Below are 24,146 nucleotides of genomic sequence, written 5' to 3'. Positions count from 1 at the left end.
AAACAAACATTAAAAGAGTTAGGATAATACAACATCAGCAATCACAGACATTCACATTCGGACAGGATTAGATTTCTAGGACCGGTGAGTTCGCAGAAAACCACAAACCGGTAGGTAATGTGCTCTGGAATTTATACTGAGGGTGTGTGAGAAAAACAGTCTTGGCAGATTCGGAAGGGATTAAATTCGCAAAGTACATCTGTGAAACAAGAATTTCTTTAACATCCCCCTAGAAAACTAGTCCAGTTTGAATAGGGTTTCACTTTATATAGCTGTATGCAAATGTATTCTCAGCGATACTCACGCTGGTTAATAAGCCTAACCTTCCAATCACATTGAAGCACAGCTCAATTGGAGAAAAGATGCTTGAAACTTAATAACGATGTCTACATCACTTTAGGTTGCTACTTTGGTTTTCTGTATTTCCCAGACGTCTTCTCCCCTTGAGTAGAGAGTCAGGCATATGAGAGGTGCTTTACTGGAGAGTCTATCCAGCCTGGAGATCTACAGATGTGACTCAGAAGATTTTGTTTGGTGTAGAGGACTCCACTCCTTCTCGACCAGAGTCCGTTCACCCCCCCCAATCCAGCAAAAGGTCTATTGCGTGAGGCATGGCTAGAAGTTCCAATCAGTTTGTGGCATGGATAAGTAGTCTGCTGAGGTTTGTCTGCTAGACCTTCGGCACTTAAGTATACTCGTACACACGTATGAATAAAACATTTGCTTATCAATTGTTCATCTGATGCACAGAGACAAAAGGTGCACTACGCAAGTGTTTGAATAATGGCCTGTCATCTCACTGAACCAACCATAGCCAGAGATAATGACTGCTAATGCTAATGGAGGTCTAATTTCCAGTGCTGCTCTCAGAGTGGAAAACAAGGGCACTGCCTTCATAAATAAGTGTGCATGTGGCATGTTTTTGTACAGAAAATGACTATTTGTCATTGAGGGGATAATAGCTTTTCTGGAGAGGGCAAACTGTTTTTGTGCTCTGTTAAACCGATCCAAAGTTGCACTGAAACCTAAGATTCTGCTTTCGTTAGCGGATTTTGGCTACTAGGCCTGTGTGTAATGCGCAAGGCGTCAAGTTTGGCTGTTTAGCATTGCACCGTTAGCTGGACACCAATCACAGGCATTCAAAATTAGCTGTATACATACATTACCGTTCAAAAGTTTTGTAATTTTTTGAAAGAAGTCACTAAGGGCCAGTTTACAGAACGAGTTTTTGCTTAAAACGGGAAAAGTGCAAGGTCTAGAAATGCGTTTTTTTGAAAGTTAAACATAACTTTAAGCATCATTAAGCATATAATTAGAGGAAGTAAAGTTTAATGCGTATTTGGCGTGCTGTCCGGGGGGAGGACTCAGAGCTCGGAGTTCGGCGCGAACACAGTAACACATACTCCCCCTGTATGTGAATGATTAGGACTAAGTGTGGAGAAGGGGTATTGGAGGGATGCTGCTAAACTGTCAATGGATGGAGGTGGGACTGCTGAATCTATATATGCACCTCTTATCATTGATTGCTGAGTGCTCTCCACTCGTGTTAATTATCTGAACGTGCTCCTCCCGAACTTTGTCAAATAAAAACCTCATATATGAAAGTTGAACTTCTTATAACTTCCAACTCGTTGTTTGAATGCCGTGTCATGCACGAGGCGCTGCCAAAGATGCGAATGCATTGGAATGGGAAAACGCATTATGTGTGAACTAAGACTACCTTTATTTGATAAAAAAAAAAAAAAAAAAAAAAAAAAACAAGGCTGCATTTATTGAAGTTAAGCTGGTCATTTTGATCACAGAAACTCCCACTGGGATGGATGGCGCATTAGGTGAGTTGGGCCTCAACGGATAAACCTAATCACATCATTTGGTCCAGCCAGGAAGTAATGAATACACAGAGGTGAGTTGGAGTTTGTTTGAGAGGTAGGGAAAACCCAGCACAACAGGAGGACTCTGGGTAGGCCAGAGAGGCGGACAGTGGCCAGCTGCCATGTGTTGAGTGTCACTTAGACAGGCGGGCAGCCAGTTGCAGCCTGCTGGATTATGCACATGGCATTTTGCTAACCCGGTGGGTGGACAAGTCAGGTTGGTGTGATGTGGAATGTGTAGGACAATAGTACATTTGATTGTAGGACTTCTGCAGCATTTGAGCACTCCTTCCAGACCATAAACAGCAGGCCGTCTCTGTAAGGCCAACTCTCCCACTGTGGATGACAAAGGAGAGGATCCATATGTGTATATAACGAGAGACAGGCTCTTGAATGCACATGCTGGTGTCAGAGGCAGAGCTTCTGAAGTGGTCTCCACTCTGAGGTAAGAACTATCGCTGTCTTGTTGACTGTAGGGTTCAAAGACAGACGTTTTTCACAGTGCACTGAGGGCTGAATCAGATTATCAAGGTCTGCTTTTTAAATGTTACATATCCTGTCTTTCTGCTTTACAGGCTTTGATCACCTGACATTCATGCTTCTAAGGCATTTGAGATGACATTGCTCTACCAACTGAGTGTTATATTTTAGTGACAGTCTGTCTTTGAAGGCAAAGTGAAGTACTTAAAGCTGTAGCTCAGCACTGGTCAGTGAAATGTTCTGCACATAGTGTGTCAGTAGATTGGCTCGGCTTTGACCTTCCTTTTGTATACTGTATGTTGTGCACCTCTGGCTCTGAGTCAACGGGAGCTACAATGAAGAAGTCTGTCCTTAAAGGAGAACTCCGGTCAATTTTAACATTGAGCTCAATTTTTAGTAAATTTGGAGTGCTGTCAATACAGAGAACAACGACAAAAATCGGTGTTGCCTACACCGTTATCCTATTTTTAAAATGTGCACCCTATTGACTTAAATGGGGCAAATTTTAAACCTGCTTTTATTTCTCTTATCATCCTTGATGTGTCATTACAAGTGCCCAGCCATGTTAGATGATTCCTTCAGAGTGAACACGGTGAATCTGACTGCAGTAGATGTGAAAGATATTCATAAAAATGATGTTATATCAGCGAGCGCACATACCTGTATTTAGTTCCTGTTTTCGGTCGAAGTCCAAAGTAGTCGATTGTCGAGTTCACGCGCATAGGTTTAGTTACCAATGATCACGCGCGTGAACTCGACAACCAAAAAATTGAGCTCAATGTTAAAATTGACCGGAGGTCTCCTTTAACTTTTTGAACCAAGCAGAAAGAATATACTGAATACATGAACTTGCATAATGAATTAGACCTTCAGTTGTAATGTGTATTTAAGCAACAAAGATCCAATGAAATTAACTTTTTAATCAGTGAATATACTTATAACGTTTAAAAGTTTTAGGTCTGTAATAACTTTTTTAATTAACTATTATAATATTTAATATAAAATAAGTATTTTATGCTCACATGCTTGTAACAAAAACAGTAAAATTGTGAAATATTATTACAATTTAAAATAACTTTTCTATTATAATATATTTTAAAATGTAATTTATTCATGTGATTGCAAAAGCAGAATTTTCAGCATTTGTGTTGCTTAATTTTTTTTTTTAGGAAACTGATACATTTTTCAGGATTCTTTGATGAATAGAAAGTTCAGAAGAACAGGATTAATTTAAAATATAAATATTTTGTAACATTAAATGTATTTACTGAAACTTTTGATCAATTTAATGCATCCTTGCTGAATAAAAGTATTAAATTCATAAAAAAATAACCCCAAACTTTTGAATGTAAGTGTGGGTTAATTAAGTGAATAAAATAAAGTAGGGCTAGTTATTGTTTTAGTTGTTTTTTTATCCTTGTGACCTATGGTTATGGTTATGACACCAAAAACTACTTGCCTAACTCATATAAATTTCATTTGAATATTTTTAAAGACAGTCAGTAATAAAACAAGAACAAATAACCAAATTACAAGCAATAACACAAATAAATACAAAAGAACAAACACAAACAAAAGAAATGAACAGTTCTTTTCTGGTTTGTTCAAGGTCTAAACTAGATTTTCAGGTACAAAAATAGTAATCAACTGTAAAGTATCACTACATAGTCTTCACTGTGTAAATATAGATGAACCTTTATCTAAGTTAGTCAGTCAATTGTAGTGAGCATTTTTGTTTTTGTTTTTTGATTAACATAAAAACAGTCAGCAGCAGGAAAATTCAGCTGCTGTCACTTTAAGAGCTGCACGGAAACTATATACTGTTACACATGCATCTTATCTCATATGTTTAAGTTCACCTTAGACATAACCGACTGCTTACGATGATACTTTACAAGACGGGCAATTTGACATAATTTTGTGTGAATTTGTCGGTGCAAGCTCAGGAAGACGTAAAAGAGTAATTGCGCACTGTGAGACACGGTGTTCTGGGCGCTTGCTTTGGATATGTGTTGCTGCGAATACAAAACTGATCACACAGCGCGCAGGTACCTTTGCCTCTATGTGCGCTTGAATATTTAAATGGGCAAGGCTAAAAAAAATAGCAAATGATCAACTTCCATGAAGATACAGCACTGGTTCGATCGGGCAGGTGACAGTTCCTTCAACTGGCCCGAGTGTCTTTCACGCTGGCCCCGGGCCATCGGGTAGTCCTTATTGTCGAGTCCTGACTATATGGCAGTAAGCTCCAGACTCCCCTATATAGATTAATGTATAGACAAGGAATGGGTGTAAATTTGTGCATGTTTGTGTATGTTTGACATGGCTGGCGTAGGATTTCTGTAGGCATGCCAGTCCATGTGCTGGACCCAATGAAGTGGTGCAGGGTCCTGGCAGTGGACAGTGGAACGCACTCCATCCAGTCGTCTCTGATTGGAGGAGAAGCTTCACTGTAAGTCCTCGCCAGAGGCTCATTTCCGCAACTGTTTTTGTTTTGAGCCGATTCAGCACAATTTTTGTCAAACACACAAATCACTGAGCGGTGAGGGCGTGAGCGGGGACTCATAATGGCACATAAACACAAAACAGGAAGAGATCCTGCACTGCAGGTGTTCACCCCTCTATGTCTACCTCAATGTCTCCAGATCAGTTTGAGTTTTAACAATATCTGACGCCCTCATCTAGCTATCTGATGAACCATAAACAACCAGGATTAATCACAGAGACAGTGCATTAAACCGGGAGAGAGAGAGAGAGATTCAAGAAAGACAGAAAAATGACAGTGAATTAAGAGGAACCGCCGGAGGAGGGACGCATTAGAGCCGTGTGGAGACATTAATTCACTTACTGCTCTGGGGAACATAGCATACAGAATTTCTCATCGAGACACATCTCAGGTTCTGTTTGTTTTGGCTGTGTCACGGCCGTATGGGCTCGGACAGCCGGATGTGTTTATTTCTGCACAGATGTCGGCTGGGATTATGCAGCAGTGACTAGGTGACAGTATGTCGTCATGGTCATTAAGCAGGGGGTCTCAGAGCAGGGCTTGAGTACTGTAGATGATTTGTGGGATGATGGGGCTAAAGAGGGATGGAACAACTATACAACATTTTCAATAAATGAAATGGCAAGGTTTTTTTCCATTGTGAATTTGTAATGATTTATTACTTTCATGCCATGATCAATCGCTGCTAAATGACAGATATTATTTATATAGTCTTTTGTGTAAAATCAATCATTTTTAATGCCACATAAATTAGGCATCACAACGGTTTAGTGATATTAAAATATTAGTGTTATAAAGACTAACTTTGAGTGTTTGATGATGGAAAATGCTTAATGCAAATTTTTGGGGAAATTTACTGCTCCCTATAGCTAGTCACTCCCTCCCTGGGACTAATGAAAGGCAAAGAGAGGAGCATAAAGGCAGTCTGACAGCGGCACTGAACAAGACACAGGGGTTTCATGACTGAGGGAAAGCTCCTTAATCATGAGACTTTTGCTGGAATGATTGTGTCTCCGTCCCTTTGCTCTGGACGTGTGCTGAATTCCAGCGATACTTTAAGTAACAGCAGAGTTACTGCCACAGTGCCACTCTGGCTCTGGCTGAGAGAAACAGAGCTTACGTGATCCTCAGGCATTACTGATATTGTATTTATCTGCTGTGTGCTTCAGGGTTCAGTTGAGGTGCATCCGTACAAATGGTATTTGTTTGTCCCTGTGCCAGTTAATTTGTATGGTTATTTTAGGGATCACTTCTGTTTGATTATAATTATGTATGTGATGGAGATGTGGTGTGACTGGTATAGTTCAAGTCTGGCTCAGGTCACTTCCCTAAACACAGCCCATTTTTTTCGTATACTTTTCTGTCAGAAAGTTGCTCCGTCTTCGACTGCAAGAAGAACCGGAGCGCGTCACATATAAACCGCAACTTGCCTCACAGACATGAGAAATGCGGGAAATGTTTACTTTTAAACTAACCAATACTCTCTGATTATGTAATCAAAATGAAAGGTGCATTTCTCTCTATAAGGCGTGTACGTTCACTATACTGCGAAGATGACTAGTCAGCAACATTAACTTCTTCTTTGCAGCCAACACTGACTCATAAAACACTATTTTATTATTAAACAATTAAAATGTCTCCTTGCTTTATAAGAGTCATCGAGTTTGTAAAAAAAGTCAACAACCTGTTTTTTTTAGGTAATATGTAGAGTAATCTTGTTAAAACGGATTTTATAAAATTGGTATCAAAAAAAGTATCGGAATCGCCAAAGCTGTTTGTCAAAATTATCACTATATCAGCAAATATATCCATATCTGACAACAATTGTATCCTAAAATTGCTTCTTCAGCTAAAATTGCAGTATTTTTAGGCACATGGGCATTCATTCCTGGATAAAAAAACAGCCAATTGGCTCTTTTAAAGGAAAAGTGGGACTTCGATTCCTACAGCCACTATATTATGTGTTGCATTTTTTTTGAGTGAGTCATCTCTTCCTCTTACTTCTAATCTCTCTCAATATAAAAAGGTAATATGTTGAAAAAAGGCTACTGTATAATCAAGCAATATTATGCAAGTAAGAGTGTTGTGCTTCAGGAAATCATCAGAGCCGTGGTTCAGATGTGGGCACCAACTGTGATGTTGCTTTTATAAGCCTACAACAGTTCCATAAACAAGCAGTTAACCCTTTCACACGTAAGTTTAAAATATTCTAACTGACCCCCCAGCGTGAGTTTTTTAAGGCGACCGTTATTTAGAACCTGTCACTTTATCGTTTCCATGGTGACGCGTCATTGCTTGTCACGTGACACAGCGCAAACACAACACAGCACTGAATGAATGATGATCTGCTTTTATGTAATTTTCTCTTTTTGAATCAAAATATTCAAAAATATGTTAGATATAGCATGAAACACAGATATTCCGATTGTCAAATATGTGCATGTGGATGTGTTTGGTTGTTTAAACACTTTTATAACGATCGCGTTAGTTGAGCTGTATGCGCGATGGGCGGCGCCATGTTAGTTTGTGCTGGATTTACAACACGTCAATTCCTCCACTTCTCACGAAATACATGAAAGTAAGTGGCAGGTTAACTGGGAGAAGAATAGGGTAAAATGTAAAGCTACTTACACATTGTGTATCTGATATGAATAAAACATGTCGTCTTATTATAATGGAAAGGATTATTATTGGCGCTTCCATAGACATCTGTGTGTATTTTACAAACTCCAATTCATTGGTTTGCTAGTACTTATGTGATTTTAAATGCCTGAAACCTAAAATAAACATTATGTGGTTGAAAACACTGAATAGTTGTGATATATGACAAGCGCAAGCACGTCCATCTCTGGCTCAGCGCCAGCCAACGCGCCAAAGCACGTTTGAATTTAGCAGTTGATCACGTGATGCGCTGACCGTTCTAATCACACCGGTGTGATCGTACGCTCCAGGGACCAGCCAAGACTGATCACACCGGTGTGATCGTACGTGTGAAAGGGTTTAATATCAAGTAACTTACATTTTACACACAAACTTACATTGTATGCTGCTTTTTGTGTATTATTTTGCTCCCCTAATGAAAAAAGAAGAAAACCACATCAGAATTAATCGTTGCATGGCACAAGATGTAGCAGTGGAATAATAAAAAAAAAATATATATTTTTTTTTTTAAACTTAAACTACTTTTAACTTGAGCACAGACTTTTATAATAATTAGTGTGATTATGGGAGGTCTCTAAATCCTTAACTTTGTTTTGCAGCTGCAGGGCGGCCCTCGTGGCCGGGATGCCACTGTGTACCCTGCCAGTCGGCGGTGGATCCTGAGGGGCAGGAGTTGCCCACCCAGTGCAGGGGGCAGAGGAACAAACACCCTGATCACGAAATGAATCTCTGCTGGAACGAGATCAAGCGCAAATCCCACAACATCAGGTATACCTCATTTTTTGTCCATCTGTTTGTATCACGCTTCTATTAGGTTCATTGTCTTCTGGGGATTATTAACCTTTCCTTAGTATAGCACCAGTTAGAGATGCACATATTGCAAATTCTCCCAGTCTCAGAGGTACTAATAGAACCGTTGATTGAGTTTGGGCTGTTTTGCATGTCATTTGTATGTCTGTAATGCAAGGTGCTTTGTTTACACACTTAGCCTCATAATTACAGTCTCGACCCCAACTTTTCTCTGGGGATAAATTTAACATGGTGTGATTGGTTTAGAAACCTTCCCTGCAGCACAGAATAATAAGATCATCCAAGGATAGCCAGCAATAGCGAAACCCTTGTCAGTATGCTGACATCATCTGGCCCAGAAGGAAGGATACATCCATACAACATCACATGTAATGGAAATGGATGGAATACTAAGTGGCCTCTACAAAAGACCCTCTGGGATTATATTGCACCAGCGTTCAGTGGCTGACTTTTTCAGTTGGCTGTGTTTTGACAGACAGATGTCTCTTCCATCTAATGGCCTGATTTTTCAGCTTTGGCATCTGTAAAATGCAATGACAGACATTTTAGTAGGATTAAATTAATTTGTAAGCAAATAATATATATATTTGTAAATTAATTAATGGATTAGGGTTAAGGTTTTGGTCTCTGCAATGGTGTTTTTGTTGAACATTATTTGTTTTATGCCTAATACTGAATCACTGCTTGATTTTGTGGATTGTTTTTCAGAGCACAAAACAACATGAATAATTTACTTGAAATTTTAGCAGTTTTTTTTCTTTCTAAGGCACTGTGACAGAAAGAAATCAAACAGACTTGCTTGCGGGGCAGAACAGAGCTTGTCTTTGTCATTCTCATCAGAATGTTTGGCTTCATTGGGGTCCACTCACACGGCAGTGAATGTGCTGTGACCGGGGGGCTATGTGGCTGAGGGGGGTATATGGGTGGACAGAGGCATGCTGGGAATGTGTGATTGCAGATGTGCCTGGATGTTTCTCACTTCTCAGATGGCGCAGCTGTGTGTGGGTTCTTATGATGCGACTCAAAACCCACATCTTTAATCTGTTCAAAGCATCTCTTTGTCTTCGTAGATTGTAAATAATCAACACATCTGAACTGACACAATTTTGATTATAGTTCGGGACTGTTTTTTTTTTTTTTTTTTTTTTTTTTTTTTAAAGTTAAAGCTCCTTGTTGATATCATTCGACATATATTTACATTGTGAAGTATAAGTGCAGAGCTGGCAGTGGTAATAAAAAGAAGGGCACTCCGGTTCAGTTCTGTTCTGTTCTATGCTCATTGCTAAACGGCAAGGAAGAGAATGGTGACCTTTCAGCTATCCTCAAAGCTGGGTCCCATCTTTTCAACTACTGGCAGAAAAAGGCTTGATTTAGCACTAACCGCATGCTAATTGCTGTCCTTTCTTTAGGCTTGGAGATTAGAATGTTAAAACCCCTTTTGCTAATGGCTCTACTGTCATGTCAAACTTGACATGTGCTAAATGTACTTTGTGCATCTCAGTGCAGTCTGCAATAGAGAGAGGAAATGGAATATTCCTTCAAGGCTTTGTGCTTGTTTTGGAAGTGAGATGTTCTTAAACTTCCTTTAAATTATTAAAAGTAGATGGTTAACTTTGTAGGCAGCATTAAACTTTTGCCAGTTGTAGACCATGTTGTTCCAAACCTGTATGACTTACTTTCTTCCGTGGAATACAAAATAATATTACTAGTATGTTGGTAACCAACCAGTTTTGGTTACCACTGACTTATAATGTATGGACAAAACCACTGAGACATTTCTCGGCATTTGTTTTATGCTCTAGTTCCACAAAAGAAAGGAAGTCTGACATGAGGGAAAGTAAATGATAAAATAATTTTCATTTTTGCATGAACTATCCCTTTAAGGATCCAAATGCAGAAACGAATGAGGCTTGAAATATGGATCATATGAAAACTGATACTTCGGTAACAAGTCGGTAGCAACATTTTAAACTCCTGAAGATACTTGTTTTTCTACAGTAGCTTAAGTACCGATGGTAAAGAAGGTAGCGAGGCTGCAATTCTTCCGGAAGAACTGATGGGGGCAGAACATACAGTACGCCTAGAAGTGTTTCAGTCAGACCTTAAAGGGTAAATAAGAAGAAAAACGCCTACAAGCACGGAAGAACGTAATAAAATATTAAAGATCTGTAATGTTAAACCTATTTGACTGATTTTCCTCAGTCAAAGTTCCTCAAGTCAAGAGTTAAGAGTGGGCACAAGCAAGCTCGTCGCACGTCTGACTAGACAAAAAAATACTGTATTATGTTGTAAGAAAAACAGTAGCTTGCTGTTATTAGTTTGCTTATTAAATTCAGCTTTAAAACTGTATTTGCTGTAAAAATTTTTCCATATTTTTACCTTTTTATTTACTTGGCCATGTCTTCATACTGTAATTTCTGTGCCAGTTATTTTACTTCCAATCACAGTATTGTTTTAAAGTCACCCTGTAGTGAAAATCAAGCTTTTAAAGCTGTTTATATGTCTTTGTGTTGACAAATCATGTGCAAATTCATAAGTCAACAGACACCATTGCTGTGTATTTTCTCCTTAAAACTGCAGTGACAGTCTCAAAAACGCTGTTTGAAATCGCTGGTGTTTCTGACGTCACACTACCTTGTAACCAATGTGTGATCGTCAACGAGTGGATCTCTTGAGTTAGTGCGAGTGAGTGGAGGCGGGGTTCATTTGCATAATCATTGAACCGCGTATACGAAATGAGGGAAGGGTATAGAGTTACATTCAAGCTATTTTATGGCATGAAGCTTTTTTTTCAAGGAAATTTGACTACAGAGGGACTTGAAACACTTGAAGGCTACATGTGCCACTGTTCATCAAGAAGCCATGATGACTTCAAATGGTTGGGTATTGCAATAGTAAAGCTGTGCCTTAAAAAAGATGACTGCATTGCACATCTTTTTTGTAAAGCTAAACTGTTTCATTTTATTTATTATTTGAAGGCCAAGTGCCACTAATGTTGTGTTGTTGTAATGTTAAATGGTTTAAATAAAGGAGTTAATGTTTAAGTATTATTGTTCTTTTTTTACCGTGGCATTGACTTGGGTATTGAGTATTGTGTAATTTTGGTGGTATCAGTACTGACTACTAGATTTTTGGTACCGTGATGTCCCTAGCTTCAAATAACAATTTCAAAGTAATGTAAAAATACTCTTTCTATTAAATGTGTTGGGAGAATTATTATTGTCTAGTAGGCTATCCAGCAAGATTTGCTTTGGTAAGCAAGCTTCACCAGAATAACCCTGCTGATTCAACAGCCAATGAAGATGTTTGTGTTGTCACGATACCAAAACTATGACTTCGATACGATACATACCAGACTAAAATACCTCGATACCAATACTGAATCGATACCACAGGAAAAAACTAAAACAGTTAAAAAGTATCAATACATATCGAAATATCAATATTTTTGACAAGTTTTGTGGAAGTGTTGTGGCCAATAGCATTGCAGGAAACACTGTCATAGTGTTGTTGTTTTTTCCGTCCACGTGGTGGAAAAATGAATGTTTAAGCATATGGAACTGAACATCATGTTTGTTTGTTTTTTGTTTGTTTTTAATGGAACCAGCTCTCGGTTACCATCCAGCCTGGGCCACCACAGAAATCTGTGCCTGTCTTTTCAGCAGGGTTATTTTGAGTTCAGCCCATATCCTGACAGTCTACTCATTATGAGGAACTTTCGAAATGTTGCAGCAACCAGTGGTAAACACAACCTTTTCTAACTCTGCTGAAATCCACATATTTGTGTTTGCACCAGACAGTTGTTCAGTCCTCATACGGTTGTAAACCGCATCAGTTGCATCATGACATGGGACCAGAGATCAAAAGCAACAAAAAAAGGAAATGTTTGTGAAAGGTACGCTGTGGTGTTTTTAGTTTTTTTTTGCTAGGCCTTGCAAATAAACCCACTATTCAGACACCCTAATGAAAGAATGAGTCAAAAGGGATTTCAAAGTGCATGAATTATTAAGTATAAGTCTACCCGGCTGTGTTTGTAGGGATTAAATCAAATAAAGCTTGTCCAGCGGTCTCATCTATCAGTGTGGGACCAAGCGGATCGCTCTCTTTTGCTTGGTAGACACGATGCACTGCTGAGACAGTTACATTCATGCTCCTACAAGAAATAGTAATCATGCATTGACATAAACAACCAACAGCATGGGGTGCTCAGCATGTGAATATCTGTCCCTTAGAAAAATAAGAAATTGTAGTGAGGCTGAATCAAATTTTAGCTGGGAGAAGCTGCCAGGCACTTAGGTGGCACTCATTATTCCTAACTTGGCAGAGGTTTTGCATTGGGAAAACTAATGATACAGTTGGACCGCCTGACATAGTCTCAGGTTTCCGCAGTTTAGTTCTCTCTCACTCGTATACTAAGGTAGCTCAGAGTTAGTGCTTTCTTGCCGGGTCTTGTTAAAGTCAAATGTCTGCTTATTCCCATCTGCCCATTATCTGCTCTTAGAAAAAACTTGTGTACACATGTCTCCCACAGATAATTTATGCTTTAAGCTGGGCTTTATTGGATGTGAGTGAATATATGAATACATCTAAAGCTCTCTTGCAAGAAATCTATTCCTTTTTGCATTTCAGGGCTCATATGAAATATTCCGATGGCGCGTTCCAATGGAGTGTTTATGCATACACAATGACATACCGTATACGGAACTGGCTGATAATACAGGTGCGGTATTTGTATGCATGTAAGTGCCTGTGCAGTAGCCCATTGTGTTTGCTTAACTGTGTCTTATAAACAGAATGTAGGGTAATGAAAGAGGCGAGACGGGCAATGCTGAATTGTAAGGCTCATTTCTCCCAGGGTGCCATCGCCTTTTTATAGCCAATGGCTTCATTGCTCTATGGATCTGTGCTCGCAGACAAATCTCCCACCCTTCTCTTTCTTTCAGTGTTACATTTTGAGGCTGGTATCATTGAGAGGACAGGCCTCAAAGAGAATGGCGCAGCCGTAGGCTACGCTTCTGAAACAGAAACACAAATGAAAGAGAAAGGATATCACCAGGCACCTCAATTTATCTGTAGCATTTAGTTATTTGCTGATCCCTGAAAAAAAAAGCATAAAATAACCCCGACTGATGGTTATCATGCAACATTTACATTTATGCATTTAGCATCAATGCGACTTAAAGAAAAAGAACAAAGCATTCATCAAAGAACCAACAATCGTAGTAGTACACAATGCCAGGTTGATTAGACAACTCATTAAAAAACATATACATTTTTGATTTAATGAGTTTTATGTTCTTATTTTGCTTTAATCTGTACAATTGAGACAGGTTAGTGTTTCTTCATTTACATTTTATGCTTTTTTAAAATCTGATTCAACTTACAATGTACTGTAAGCAACTAAATTATGTTAATTTAATTTATATATTTTTTCAATACTTGTTTGCTGGGAATCAAACTCCACCCTGATCTCACTGGTATTTGTAGTAATGTATTTGTACTAAAGAAAATTGCGATATTTGATCTTCTTAGACTGCATGCTGCAATAAAGGCGAAAAGTAATTTAGTAAGATGTCTGTGAAAACGTAAGAAAATGTATGTGTGCTAGAACCACATTTTACACTCAAACACCTTCTTTTAAATGCATCTATGACCTTGGGTTAAATCTACTGTAAATTGTTCTGGATAGAAGCATTTGAATCTGCTTAAGTTGCTCCTGCTTATAAGTTGCTTTGAATAAATAAATGCCAAATGTAAAAATCTTTTAGTACAAATGGCTCTGAAAAGGCATGAATTGTCCTCAAGCAATGGCTTATGTGTGAACACAGTGAAAGTAGCTCCTGGTTGGCCTCTGGTATTGATTGCTATTTCCTATGCTAGCCATCATGCTTGATGGTTCATATCGAACAAGCAGCGTTACAAGACTGCCAGAGCATTGCGCACAGCTGTTACCTGTTTGCTTCCCAGTCGCTAGCAGTCATGGCCAGCCACGAGTCTACACTAACCTGCCGTCCAGCTCCTGCAACAAACCGATCCAGATGTCTCCAGCATGTGCCATCTCAGTACTGCTATCCAATCCATTAAAGCCCCCCGTTAATCTCCATTTGTTAACCTGAGTTTGCTACCTGGAGCCAAGCGTGGAGGTCTATAATACTGCCCTGCTCTGATTCCCTTGGGTTTTTTATTTGTTTCTCCTCTGTAAAAATGACCACGGGATTTGGATACTTGTCCGGCAGAGGCATTGTTTGATTTTGTGGCTTTTGGAGGAATCCCCATAAAGCCTCAGAGAGAGATGAGATGATCGATGGTCTAAGTCTGAGGATTTAGAAGGGCTGCAGAAACCCAGCTGTGCAGGATGGGTACGGGATGTAATGTACTCTATCTGTGATGGCGAGAGAGGCAGAGAGATGGTGTGCATGGCTCAAACATGCCACAGGTTTGAGATGCTACAGTCTTGCTGTGGATGCTCAGAGCTCTGGATGCAGTTTATTTGATTGAGTCAAATGTGTCGAGAGGACAAACCTAACAAGAGGAGAAAGAAATGATGATTGCATCCAGTAAATGGGTGTAACAGTACGAGTAAAAAGTCTCTTTTTCTCTCTGATTACATTTACATTTAATTTGGTAAACATTTAAATACTATAGAAGTCAATTTCTATCAAATATTGATAATAATAAGAAATGTTTCTTAAGCTCCAAATTAACATATTAGAATTATTTCTGAAGGATCATGTGACTATGAAGATGATCTGTAATGATTGCTGAAAATGTTTTATTTGCCATAACAGGAATAGATAAAATTAAGATGCTGTATATTAAAATAGGCATTCATTTTTAATTGTAGAAATATTTTACAATATTAACAACAACACAATCAGAAAACTTTATATCTAGCTGTTGTGACTTTGCAATGTGGATTTCTTATTTTAAATTCAAGTCTGAATCAAGTCATATTTTATGTCAAGTCTGTTTTATGTCTCCGCGTTGTTAGGCGCGGAGCGGAGTTCATAAAAATATTTATTTTAATATTATTGCAGTGGCGCAGTAATACTGATGTAACAAGGTCACAGGTGGTGTATGTTTGTAGAGTAATTTACAACGGCTTCGAACATGGCTCAACCAGTCAGGATCAAGAACCAGAATAATCCTTTTTATACCAGTGCTTGATATACACTTACAAATTACTTTAATTTATACAACTACAACAAACACGCATGTTCCTGTAAGAGTATCAAAAGCAATATGTGCCAGTTTTAGCTGAAGGCTAGCTGTGTGACAAAAGACCCTTTCGAGAACTACAAAACAAGATCTTCCAAGAACTTTTCCATTTCCAAGTAAGTTCAAGCCATCACCACTGACTAGAAACGCTACGTGAACTTATTAAACTCACAGAGTCAGGAGCTCTATTTGGGTTTTCCTTGGGTTCAATTCAATTCTTTTGTCTTTGTATGTGTGTGTGGGTGCATATGTGTGCTTATTTATCCGCTACACAGTCACACCAGTGGAGAGTGTGTGTGTGTTTGTTTGTGTTTGCGTCTGCATGATGAAGGAGCCTTCAGGCAACTATAGAACACACAGGCTCTCTAATGAAATGTCGGCAGCCTGGCTGCCTTTATTGAGTCTAATAACACATCATTACAGGGAGCGCTGTGCCCACCCTCCCGCATTACAATAGAGGCCTGGACAGGTGAAGCCGGTTTCTCATTTGACTTTTCTCTCTTTTCATTGTATTCCTCCTCTTGGTCTGTAATTATTCAGTATATAATAGCCAATACTTTCATTTTTAATGAGAATGTGATTTCGCTCTGTAAGACACTTTTATTAATATACAAGTAACGTTATACAATATACAAATATTTTTAATGTGGCATTGTTTTGTTTGAAAATATTCTTAACAAAGCTAAATGAAACATATGTTTGGCTAAGTTTTGTAAATCTGACTGTGTTGTCCTAATGAGCACGCAGTTGCCTGACAATTGGCCTCTTTCTGCGAATGATTAAAAATAACAAGCACATTAGTGTTTGGACGTCCCGGTGGACACTGTCGCTTCAATTATGACTAAGTGGAGGCTACAATTAGCCTTGTTGAAAAAAGTAATTCCTCAAAAACAGTCTGTGTGAACCAGAAGTGGATTTTCCAACAATCACTGTCTTTTCACTTTGTCATTTAACAGACGCTTTTATCCAAAGGGGCTACATATGACACGGTCAGTCCCGCTGGATCAACCTGGGGTCTTGCTCAAGGGCACAATGATGACAGCTCATGGATTGTAGAGTTTGTACGTGTTTTTTGGGTACTGTCTGGCCCAGATCCTTAAAGCTACACCATCTTTGAATGGAGTCAAACCAATAAGGAAGTGGTTATCAACCTTTATGACCCAAAGGCCCTCATTGTCAAACACAATATTTGTTTTAATATATATTTGTTAATATAATGTATAGCCTAATAGAAAATGTGCCAGTATAGGTAAATTAACTAACCACAGTTCAACTGCATGTTCCTCATTAAAAACAGTAGCTATACATATATCAGCAGTGTTTCCATTCCATATTTTTTGTCACTAGAACAAAATCGACACTTGAACAAGTTTGTTTGAAACCAAATGACATGACTGTGGCATGACATGACATGAAAAACATGACTATTTTGATGCACATGAATTTATTCAAGAAATGTTTCCATCATAGCTTTAATATGCTCATGTCTTCTTACCATATTACAAGACGTATTACGTCTAATCTACTTATCCACCTATTAATTTGTTGTTTCCATACAGCATTTGTATGTGTTATTACAAAATAATCATAAAAATATGTAGATGGAAACCCAGTTTCAAAGGGTGAATTGTTTTCTGTCATTGACAGATTTTTTTTTTAGCAGCGTCAGGAAAATCTGAAGGCCGTCTGTCATTTTGACAGTGAGGGTGATCAATTGTAACTTCAACTTGTAACTGTAATTCCCAACACTGACCAGTTTAGGCGAGTTTAGCCTCTAGAACAAAATGAAAACTGCCACAAGAAGTCTGAGGCCGTTGATGCATTGATGCGTTGATGATTACGCACAGGCGAACATCCAGTTTAAGTCCATGCGGACCAGGAGAAAGGTTTGAGTTCTCGGATACGGAAAGTCGATTGAGTTTATTCAGTTATTTTTTTTACTTTTTTGGTTCATATCTGAATGGTAATTGTATTTTGTAATATTGCATTGTTCATATTTTGCTTGTTCAGGCACAAAGGTCTTGTTTTAGTGGCTTCCGCTGTCACTACAAGGAAAAAAACAAACAAACATTGTGGTGTTGAACATGACAAGTGACACACAGTCTCTGATTGTTAATCTGTTCTCTTCATAAATAAATAAATAAATAAATAGATGCATAAGCCTATATGTCCATGCTGTAAGTTCATGATTAAAAATGAAAAAATGAACAAAAACAAAAGCTATAAAAAAGTTTTTTTGTAATTAAAATATTAAATATTATCTAAATGACAGGTAATATAGATTATGACATATTTTTTACGACCCTGCCTGTCAAATAACGGACAATGAGAAAGTCTAATGCAACCACTGCCCAGCTAATAACCTGTTTGGGAAAATGATTGCACAAAAGAAGCCCACCTGAAGCCAGTGATTATTGCACACCTGAAGCCAAAAAAACAAAAACATAATAGTAGTAGTGACCCAGTAAAATGTTGCTGAGATAAGCCCAAAATATAGCTTTTTATCCATATTTCAAAGATATGTGTGCTGCAAATCTGACACTGCCCACACTTCAAACAGCAGCGTACCTGCAGCGAAGCAGCATCATGCTGTGAGCCCGCTTTTGTATCAGCAGAGGTTGAGCATCTTGTTAAAATGAAGGAAGACAGGATGCTGCAAATACTTGGAGCTGAATTCATGATCCCAAACACAAAACAACACGGTAGTGGCACAAATAGGTGAATGTCCTACAGTTGTCTTGTAAAATTGTGCTGCACAACCATCATGTGACTAACCTACAGTAAATGCATGGCCTGGAGAAAATCTGAATTGGTACATACTTCACCTGTGGTCATCGCTGCATTACCTTTGCAATGTATTGGAAAGGTAATACAATTACTAATGTGATTCAAAAATATGAATGCGCATAACATGAATGAATGCACTATATATTTTCTCTTCTCGTTTATCCCTTTGTCTTAGCTATTTTCCCCCTGCGGTCCCTGAGCTTTGACAATGCTCTGGAGTGGCATATAACAGGCTAGAAATGATGCAATTGTGAGGACACTGGGGGTTATTGAAACAAGGTTTTTCCTCTCTTAATCTTCTGTACAGCATCAGCTTGGTTGCTGACAGAACCAGCCGGTCTCTAAAACAATTCCAGTCCGTGTGGGCAGGTAGCTAAACGACTTTATATTTTATCATGTGAAAATATTATTCCTGCAAACAGATACGATTTTCATGCCACAATTTCCTCCATGTAAATGCAGGCCAATGGGTTGAGACATGCTTTTCTGTTGTATATCATGCTGGGACTTCACAGAGATGTGTTATGCTCCTCAGTATACATTTCTCTTCTTTTTGACATGCCTGGGTTGGAGATGGAGGAGGGTTACTACAAGTGCAAGTAGCCTGTGGTGTTTGTTTGATGCCATTTCCTGACATTTCTTTTTTTATAGATAAACAGTGGGTTTAAAGTCTACACACCCCTGGTGAATCAGATCGTTTTAGTGATGTCAATAATGATACAAAGATAAATTGTATGAGAACTTTTGGTACCTTTAATGTAAAAACTACAACCTATGCAATGCCACTGAAAACAAGTGACACATTTAAGAGAAAAAAATATTTACAAAAACTGCATAAGTGTGCACACCTCTAAACTAATACTTCAACTAATGAATCTTTGAATTTATTTCAGCACTCGTCTGTTTGGATAGGAGTCTATCATCTTGGCACATCTTGACTTGACTCTTCTTTGCAAAAATGTTTCAGATCTGTTTTTTAACAGTTAATTTAATTATAAAAATGAGTCATATTTATTTGTTTATTTTTGTGTAGATACTTAAAGAGCCTGGTAGAGACCAGCATCCACATGCATGCTGTTGTCTTGCTATGTTGGCCTGTTCACCAGGGAATAACATTGCAAAACCCTCTAAAATAATAAAACAGAAATGGTGACAAGGTGCCGTATGAATATGTCCTGAGATTCCATACATGGACAGTTTTTCAGTGCTGTGATCTCAGTGCTGTCATATATATGACCGTGGGTCCGTGCCCTGTGGCGGGCTGTCGTTTGCTGTGTTGGCAGGGTACGGCTGGAGGCCTTTTCGGACAACAGCGGGAAGCTCCAGCTGTCCCTGCAGGAGATCATCGAATGGCTGACAGCTAAAGACGAGGAGATGTCCGAGCAGCTGCCCATAGGTGGTGACGTCGGAGCAGTGCAACACCAGCGGGAGTTCCACCAGGTTGGCTTAACACACACGTACACTTATTCATGCTGTCATTCCCAACATTAGCATATCTTTTCTCTTGCTGACTTTGCTCTTGAACACGGTTAATCTTGTCATCTATCAACATAACAGAATCAATTCAATATTTAAGATTGCAATATGGCAGCAGGAGTTCAGACAGAATGATATTAAAGATTCAAGCCCACCTACCTGTAAGCTAATAAAAAGCTGCTAAATCCATTATCAAGATGCAAAAGTCGACCTGAAGGAAACATGCTAATTAGAAATTTGAAACCCCCCTTTGTTTCATAAGCCACAAAGAGGTTCCAAAGATCACTAGAAATAGAACAAAGAGAATAATGACACCAACAGATGCAGGAACAATAAATACATTTATGTTCTCACATTTTTCTCTCCAAGTAAGGAATGGTTAACCAAAAAAAGACCTTTACTTGTGTCATTCCAAACCCATTTAAAATGCTTTCTGAGATTGGAAGACAAAAGGAGACATTTTTGAAGACCGCAATGTACATTGAATGGGCACGGAAGCTTTCAAGCTTTAAAAATAGATATAAAAGCACTTAAAAAGAATCAAAGAACTGGTTCACATGACCTTTTGTGTGAGAAACAGACCAAAAATGACATTATTTGCTGACAATCTTCCCCTCCAGTGAGCTGCTAACCATTGTAACCAGATCATTGAGTCAGTAAGTCACTCGAAAATCAGTCAGATTTGTGAATGAATCATTCAGAAATGGATTACCTGATTCAAGGCAATCTGACTCAAAAGAGTGATTCATTCACAAATCACACGTCCTGTTTCTCTGATGAACACATGTGAACCAAGGAAAGCTGGGGTTGAATGTCAGGATTTTTTCTCATACGGGTTGGAAACGATGACAGTTTTTTGTTAGTTTTTTTTTAGGTGAACTATCCCTTTAAATATTTACCACTCTCCTGTGCATACACATTATGTTCTGCACTCAAACATGTTCTTTTTCCCAATACACAAACTAAAATACACAAACACTGCCAAATAAATACACACCTTGTAATTGGTCCTGTACTACTGCAGGATACTGCTTCCATCTTAGCACCAATTTCCAGTGCTGTCAGCTGAATAAAGCAGGAAAAAAAAATAGGGGATTGAGAGGAAAGATAGAGCAAGAGAGTGAGAAAGAGAGCGAGAGATAGCAAGCTCTTTCTTCCTGTGACTGACACACTGTGAAATCAGCCTCCAAATTAACAGGCCTGTATCTTACTGTCCCTTTCTCGACTCTCACTTATTTTTCCCTTACTGCTCCCTTTTGGCTCTTAATGAAATATGTACATGCACATATGCACATGCATGCACTCCTGTCCTAATCTATCATTCCACCCGCCACACACTGTTCTCTTTTCCTCCAATTCACGCCTGCAATGTATGATGTTCGTGTTCCCATATGCAACATTGCCCTAAAACTTTTCTGACGAAGCAGAGCAAAATCACATATGCTGCTCTGCAGAGAATTACAGCGTTTTAAGAAATTTGAATTATTGATCATTAGTGGATTTCTTCCTCTGTGTTTTAATGCCATACTTTTTTTGTCTTCCCCTGTGCTAATTCTTCTGCGTTTGTTGACAAATTTGAATAGTTTGGATTGGTTTAAAAACTGTATATATTGAAGCTTGTCCAAACACTCTAGATATAAAATATAATGGTTTCCCATGAGTCTTTTAAGACTAAGTACATATTATCATTAGTTTTATGTGACTACTTAGTTGAGGAAATAACAGAGACATCACCAGACAGAAACAACCGTTTCTTGCGGCTTTTCCTACACATGTATAATTAATACATGAGTAATCTTAAGTCTTTATTTTTAGCTACTATAAAATTTTCACTTTAAGTGGAATGAAAACATTTTCAGGCCTCAGTTATTACGTGGAATTGCAAGACATGGGCAAGAGGGCATGCTTTCCACGAAGACCCCACATGAGATTTCTTGATTCCAGCAGCACGGCAGTATATTTTTACTTTTAGCCGTTTGATTTCAGATTACAGTTTCTTGGTTGCTAATTCAATTTGCGAAAAGGTGGGTGGAGGTTTTAAGGACATGATACGTGTTACTGGGAGTGACTCCAAATACGGTTTCACAGCCATTTTTGGGAATATCCATAACCAGCATGCTGCGTAACATTGGGTAATTCCTGTTAGTTATATAGAAGATTAAATTAATAGTAATCTCGTCTTGCTATAAGAAGATTGAATTGTTGGATCATCCAAATAAATGAGTTTAAGAAGAGGTGGTAACATTCCCCTGAGAAATTAAAAATCGCATAATAAATAAATGTTGTCCCTTGTAACTATAGGGAATACTAGAAAAACTGGAGGTGGTGCTTAGGAGTTATGACTTTTCTCCATTATGGATATATGCATAGTTCGTGTCTGGTTTGAGCTCCACATCACTGCATTAGGAACCCAAATTGGCTTCTATTGGTCCCAAGATGTATATAATGGTCTAATGCAGGGATTCTGAACTCTGGTCCTCGAAGTCCACTTTCCTGCAGAGTTTTGTTCCAACCATAATCAAACACACCTTACCAAGCTAATCAGGATGCAAATTCTAAGTTTTCAGGATTACTATAAAGTTACAGGCACATGAGTTTGATCAAGGTTAGAGAAAACTGCAGGAAAGTGGTCTAAAGGTTTTTAGAAGAGCCTTTAGTTCAACAAAAATGGGAAATTCTGTCATTTACACACCCTCATGTCATTTCAAACCTTTATGACTGTCTTCTGTGGAACAAAAAAATGTCTCAATTGGGTCCAATATGTTTTTGGATCTCATTGACTTTCATTATGTGGACAAGAACAGTTCCTAAAAATATATCCTTTATATTGACAGAAGAAAGAATGTCATACAAATTTGGAACAACATGAGGTTGAGTAGACAATGTCAGAATTTCCATTTTTGGGTGAACTATTCCATTAATAATAATCTGACAATATCTACCTATGTAAAGCTGAAGCTTTATTCGGGTTCTGTTCGGTAGATTGACACCATAGTAAGTAAGTAAAGCTTTATATATAGCACTTTTTAAAAACAGTGTTACTAAGTGCTTTACATAAGAGAAATACACATGTGCATTCACAGAGAAGAAGAAACAAAAGGAATAAAATAAAGAAAACAAAATACAATAATTAAATAAATCAAGGAAAGGCCCTAGTGAACAAATGTTTTGAGATACTTTTTAAAAGGAAGAATTCTTTAACTTGGGACCGATATGACCAAAGGCTGACTTTACCGTTATTAGCCGTTTTAACAAATTACAAGTTACCATTGAATGTTCGGATCGATCTTGCTGGAGTATATTTATTCAACAAATTAGAAAGATATATTAGGGCAGAATCATGAAGACATTTAAAATCTAATGAGAGGATCGTAACGGTTGATGGATGTTGTAGGGGTGTGGTGCTGACGCAGGAGCCGGCCAATACTGAGCTGGCGTTCTGACGTAGAACCCGGAAGCGCTGCACTGTGTTTACTACAGTACGTGATCAGCGTCAAGACAGAGACTGACACTTAGGAGAACAAATGTGACCCTGGATCACAAAACCAGTCACAAGTAGCATGGGTATATTTGTGGCAACAGCCAAAAATACATTGTATGGGTCAAAATTATAGATGTTTCTTTCTGAACTTTCTGGGCCTTGAAAGTGGTAATATTGTTGCAGTTTATAGGGGGGTCAGAAAGCTCTCCAATTTCATCAAAAATATCTTAATTTGAGGTCTTGCGGGTTTGGAACGACATGACGGGGAGTAATTAATGACAGAATTTTCATCTTTGAGCGAGCTAACCTTTTAACTATGAGTGCGATAAGGCAAACAATTACTGAGGGGAAACGTATTACAGTGCCAAATGATGCAGGGAAAGCTGCACTGCAAAGTGTTCTACATAATAATTACAAAAATAGTCAGTCACAGTCACTCCTCGAGCTTGCTGGATAACAGGTTAGCCAGGGTATAGCACAAAATTATACATAAACCTCTAAAATTACTACGCAATAATGTGTTAAGTGAATGAGTGTAAACTGAGGACAGGGCAAATCAAATAGCCATGCTGCTGTGTCTGTGTCTCTCAGAAATTTAGAGCTTTAGAGCTCAATAAAATAGACTACTGCATCTTAAATATGTTCTACTATTTGACATGTATATTTGCATGTTTTAAATTTAAACCTTTAGTGACGATATGATAGACAATATATTTATGATACACGAATGAGTGAAAACTCTATGGGCCCTATCTTGCACCCAGCGCAATTGACTTTGAACACCGTATCATTCCACCGTATCATTCCAACACCGTACATGTGATCATTCCATCACATGTATCATTCCTATTTTGCA

General features: G+C 38.4%; 1 protein-coding gene across 2 annotated transcripts in view; it reads left to right on the top strand.

Annotated features, from left to right (window-relative positions):
* The window catches only part of drp2 (dystrophin related protein 2), a 126,738-nt gene that overhangs the window by 36,799 nt on the left and 65,793 nt on the right, over positions 1–24,146 (top strand). For both annotated transcript variants that reach the window (XM_079630059.1, XM_079630060.1), the window contains exons 4-5: positions 8,118–8,286; positions 19,617–19,773. In XM_079630059.1, the coding sequence (XP_079486185.1) occupies positions 8,118–8,286; positions 19,617–19,773 (326 nt within the window). The remainder of the gene's footprint in view (positions 1–8,117; positions 8,287–19,616; positions 19,774–24,146) is intronic.

The sequence above is a fragment of the Phoxinus phoxinus genome, assembly GCF_949152265.1.
Source record: "Phoxinus phoxinus genome assembly, chromosome: 12".
Classification (NCBI taxonomy): Eukaryota; Metazoa; Chordata; class Actinopteri; order Cypriniformes; family Leuciscidae; genus Phoxinus; species Phoxinus phoxinus.
Note: the sequence above shows the minus strand (reverse complement) of the source record. Positions and strands in the feature narration are given on the sequence as shown.